This window comes from Penaeus japonicus, unplaced genomic scaffold (assembly GCF_977035675.1).
Source record: "Penaeus japonicus unplaced genomic scaffold, GWHDUDI00000001_assembly GWHDUDI00000015, whole genome shotgun sequence".
In the NCBI taxonomy this organism is placed as follows: domain Eukaryota; kingdom Metazoa; phylum Arthropoda; class Malacostraca; order Decapoda; family Penaeidae; genus Penaeus; species Penaeus japonicus.
Window position 1 is genome coordinate 30208336 of NW_028234417.1, and position 5000 is coordinate 30213335.

The following is a 5000-nucleotide window of genomic DNA, read 5'->3' on the forward strand; positions in this document are numbered from 1 at the left end:
CTATAACATTTATATAGATTATTAGTAATACAAATTGTATGTGACTACCCCAGATGTATTATATAGAATAATTGACAAGTGAATCAAATTTAAGTAAGAAAAGAAATTTTACTTAGCCATTTTGGGATTTTCATACTCTTATAAAAAGTGTTTAATGCTGGCAATAAACATGTATTTTCTTTCATTCAAAGTAATATTTTCCGTTCACAACTGCCCACATTTAAATAATATTTGTCTACATATATACATACATATGTACATACATATGTATGTACATATGTACATTACATACATATGTACATGTATATGTATATATATATGTATATATATATGTATATATATATGTATATATATATGTATATATATAATATGTAGACAAATATACATACATACACAAGCACATGCACACACACACACAGACACACTCACACACTCTCTTATAACTGCACATGTGTGAATACATTCATATATCTAGATATATAAATATAACTAATTGTATCAAAAACACTTGCATTCTATATGGTTTTAAGTGCATGTCTCTGGCTGCATTATACAAATCCCGAACATTTTTTTAATTCTTTGGCTTATTAGTAAATCTAATGAGAATGAATATTCTTATGAAGATACCAAAAGCTTGTATGTCACTAATGTAGGTCTTTCCCTCTACAATAAACATGCATTCGTTCTAAATACATACATACATACATACATAAGTATATGTGTGTGTGTATAAATATCCAAGCACATGAATTATGTTATATATCTTGATACATAAATATCACAAACTGTATGAAAAACACTTACATTAAATGTGGTCTTACATACCTGTATTTACTTGTGTTTTACAAATCCCAAACTATAAATATTTCATATTATTCCACTTCCAGTTTTTCTTCTTCTTTGGCTTATTTAAATTAAAGTTCATAATGAGTAAACCTAATGAGAATAAACATTCTTACGAAAATGAAGAGCGTACATTTCCTTAAAGTATGTCTTCCTTTATACAATAAACATGCATTTCTTCCAGTAGATTCTCTTCTTAAAATATAAAACAATTTTAAACAGATTGTGCTAAAATATGATTGTAGTCAATAGAGCAATTTACTTCATTTGTTTCTTTGTCTTATATCTTTTCCTCAAACCTGATATCACAACCACAAGTGAATGGGATGATAATTCTACTTGTTTACACTGAACATATTTCAATGTTAACATGCTGAACAGACTAAATGAATGTATTTACTTTTTTTTCTTTTGTTTTTATTTTTTTTTTGCATATTTTCCCTTAATCAAATGTTGCCCATTTACTTTCACTAGGACCATTAGCATCATTTTTGCTCTCCCCTCTGGAGTCTGTTACTTTATTGTTGTTCACTACGGTATTATTGTTATTTCCTAGAGTCACAGCTTTGGACTGACTATTTACACTAAGTTTTTGGAAGTCCTTGGAGAAATCCCCCAGTAAGTCCCGCTGTGACAGTCTCGGAGGCCTCTGTGGCTGGGAGGAAGTGACTGCAGCTTTGTTGGGTTGTGCCAGAGGTGGCTCAAACTGCACATACTGGCCTGGTCTGGATGCCGCAGCTGTCGTTGTTTGGTTGTCTGAACTCCCTGACAACATGCTGGATGCAAATGCTGCTGCAGCACTGCCTCCCCTTGTGGAGCTTGGGAGAGAGTTTGCGCTCGGTGGTTTGTGCTGGTTGTACATGGGGTTTTGACAGCCAACTGGCGTACCCATGCTAGTCTGAAGGGAAGAGAATGGACGGTACTCTGGCCCGAGCCCCTGATACGAAGCAAGAGGGCGGTATTCTGAAGGGCGTTTAGGTGTGGCATTAGGCAGTCCTGTCGTGTTGATAGCTGAGGAACGAGCTAGAGATGGATGTGCTGGGAGATGAGACATGCTGACACTGCCAACCCCAACCCCACCTTCACCTTGTACTGCCACTCCTGAAAATAATGGATTCTGTGCAAGTTACATGAGCAGATTTTCAAGGTGTAGAATAATACTACAACAAGGTCCTTCTCCATTTTTTGCATGACACTGGAATTCCTGCTCTAAAAGCATGCGTGAAAAAGTGTTATGTACCACCATGCTTGCCTTAGTGATGTAACCAAAAGTGCAGGTGTAGCTATGCATAGAGGTCCTGTGCATGTCCCCAGGTTACACACTGTACTGTGTAGGTAAGATGGTAACCTATACAATGTGCCTGTGAACAGATCACCTCAAGTGGGTGCCAGGGGGTCAACCCTAAACAATAAACTGAACTGCCCTTAACTGTGCATCATGCTCTGTCAGTAATTATTCTATTAAACTGGATGAGAGCATTGGCATATATGCAAGTTATGTTGTGTATGCATAGGTTGGTCTTCATAAGACAGTATGTTAGTAGCTGATATTCACCAATATGTACAAATGAAAGGTATAACTTAAAATACTTCACACTACAGTATTAAAATGTGGGCATGACTGCAAGGAAGACACTGTAATCTATGCATTGTTTATTGCATATATTAATAGGCTAATAATTCAAACATAACAAAATCCTTTTGATTCTTTTTTACAGAAAAAAGTGAAAGTAGTCGTAGGCAGTATGCTAGTGCATGGAAAGCAGAATACCAGCTTGAAGTTATACTAAAGATATATACACTTTTAGTTATCTAGATTACCATCTTACTTCTAAATGTATTATAAAATTACCCATCATGAAAAGTTCATCCAATTCACAGTTTAGCTCTCGCTATTTGCAGGTTTTTCCTGCAACAAAAAATGCAAATACACTCTGTGAAAAAAATAAAATAATATATATATATATAATTTTAATGTTTCTTACCAATATGGCTGACTTATCCAATCTTTAACTAAAGCTGTAAATAAATTAAGACTATAACTATAAGGTTATCAAGAACTCAATCTCAGTGACAATAAAATGAGTAACAGGCATAAAAGCTTCAAAATCATCAATGATTTATGTTTATTTCTTTTGTTATTTTTACCTAACAAATTGCCACAGTCTTAAACTACTATTAAATCTCAAAAAGGAGGAATAATTCTCATTAATTTGCTAATTTATGGCTAAGCTGTATACCATGAGCAGAGAAGCAGTGTGTATGTATGTATCTGATACAATGTTTTTTTGCAAATTAAGAACGGAAAGCCTTAAACAGAAGTAAGTGTTCCTTTTCAGTTTTTCTCTTTCTTTCCTTTAATCGTATTAACATCTAATGCTAACTATGAGACAAGCCCGTTAAATCACACATCAAAATACACTTAATGATGCGTGGGAGTCAAAACGGACTATGCATTTATCCTTCTCTAACTGAACACATAAGAAACTAGGATAACTTCAGGTATTCACTTGTTTACTTGCTACTGTGAATGGTGTCGAGCTAAATACCCATCAACTTGGTCATAAAAAAAGGGCAAAGTGATGAAACCTTTGTAATTTTTACTAATCAGCACAATCTATGCTCTTAGACTGTGCATTAGAAATACATGTATGTGTGTGTAAATATATATATATATATATATATATATATATATATATATATATATATATATATATATATATATATATATATATATATTTACACACACACACACATGTACATATACATATACATATGTATATATAAATAAAAATAAAATGAGAATGAGAGATGAGAGAGTGAGAGACGAGTGACGAGTGACAGACAGAGAGAGAGAGAGAGAGAGAGAGAGAGAGAGAGAGAGAGAGAGAGAGAGAGAGAGAGAGAGAGAGAGAGAGAGAGAGAGAGAGAGAGAAGAGAAGAGTGTGTGTGAGAGTCTATAGTGATGAGCGTGCGTGAGGAGAGAGTGTGTGTGTGTGTGTGTGTGTGTGTGTGCGCGTGCGTGCGGTGTGTGTGTGTGTGTGTGTGTGTGTGTGTGTGTGTGTGTGTGTGTGTGTGTGTGTGTGTGTGTGTGTGTGTGTGTGTGTGTGTGTGTGTGTGTGTGTTTGTGTGTCTGAGAGTGAGAGTGAGAGTGAGAGTGAGAGTGAGAGTGAGTGTGAATGTGAGAGTGAGTGTGAATGTGAGAGTGAGAGTGAATGTGAATGTGAGTATGAATGTAAGTGTGAATATGAGTGTGAATGTGTATGTCTATATGCTTGTCAGTATCTGTTTCTGTGTTTTTGAGTGTGAGCGCGAGTAGGTGTCTGTGTTTTGGGCATCGGGGTATGGAAAACCCTATTTGTAGGTGTCTAAGAGTGACAATAAAAAATGTATATGATTTAATTATGGACTTGACAAAGGCCACATCATAATATCAGTTCAGTACCAAACCTAATATTAAATATATATATATATATGAGAAATCTATCTCATATATGGCAGTGACAGCGAAACACATATCCCCAAACTCCACAACTCCACAACTCCACACACCAAGAGGCCTTTTTCCCTGTTCAGAAGACTCGGGTAAACTTCCGGGCCACACCAATACCCTCACCTGGGAGGCTTGAGGTAGATCTGGCAACACCAGGCACGGGAGGGGGCGGCTGGCTGGGTCGGACACTCTGTATGGGCCGTTGGGGGATGTCCTTAGAGAAGAGCGGGTCGAAGATCTCATCCTGTGGGGACTCCAGAAAGATGAGGTCTTGGCCGTCCTGGAAGGCAGCAATACGTGCTAGTAAGCGTGGTGCTCTCAACTCTGCGCAACTGTTTTGAGATTCACCTGTTTCTTCTATTTCTATTTTTTTGCCTCAACATTATTCAAATTGGTGTGAAAGTCATGAATTACTTTATGTCAATAATGATCAGTAGCAAGATGTAAGATTTATTAAGATTCATTTGAATAATTATGATTTCTTATTCATGTCTCATATATTGTTTGAACAAGCAATAATACTTTAAAAGCAAACCAAAGCAAACATGATACCAAAAAAATAAATATGAAATTAAACTCTGTTTAAAAATGCAGGATATTCACCCAAATGGTCCTATAATTTTAAAAAGGCATGCAACTAAAGCAGGCAATTATAAAAAAAGCA

The 5000-nt window shown here is 35.8% G+C and overlaps 1 protein-coding gene across 9 annotated transcripts in view; it reads right to left on the bottom strand.

Annotated features, from left to right (window-relative positions):
• LOC122266353 (DENN domain-containing protein 1A) overlaps positions 1–5000 on the bottom strand; it is a 41794-nt gene that overhangs the window by 1047 nt on the left and 35747 nt on the right. For 8 of the 9 annotated variants that reach the window (XM_043036053.2, XM_043036060.2, XM_043036058.2 and 5 more), the window contains 2 exons: positions 4460–4616; positions 1–1944 (listed from right to left, as the gene is read on the bottom strand). The exon at positions 1–1944 is cut by the window's left edge and continues 1047 nt beyond it. In XM_043036053.2, coding sequence (XP_042891987.2) covers positions 1286–1944; positions 4460–4616 — 816 coding nt within the window. In that variant the 3' untranslated portion in view covers positions 1–1285. Of the gene's footprint in view, positions 1945–2695; positions 2753–4459; positions 4617–5000 lie in introns of all 9 variants that reach the window. The other variant, XM_043036057.2, reaches the window with a different exon arrangement.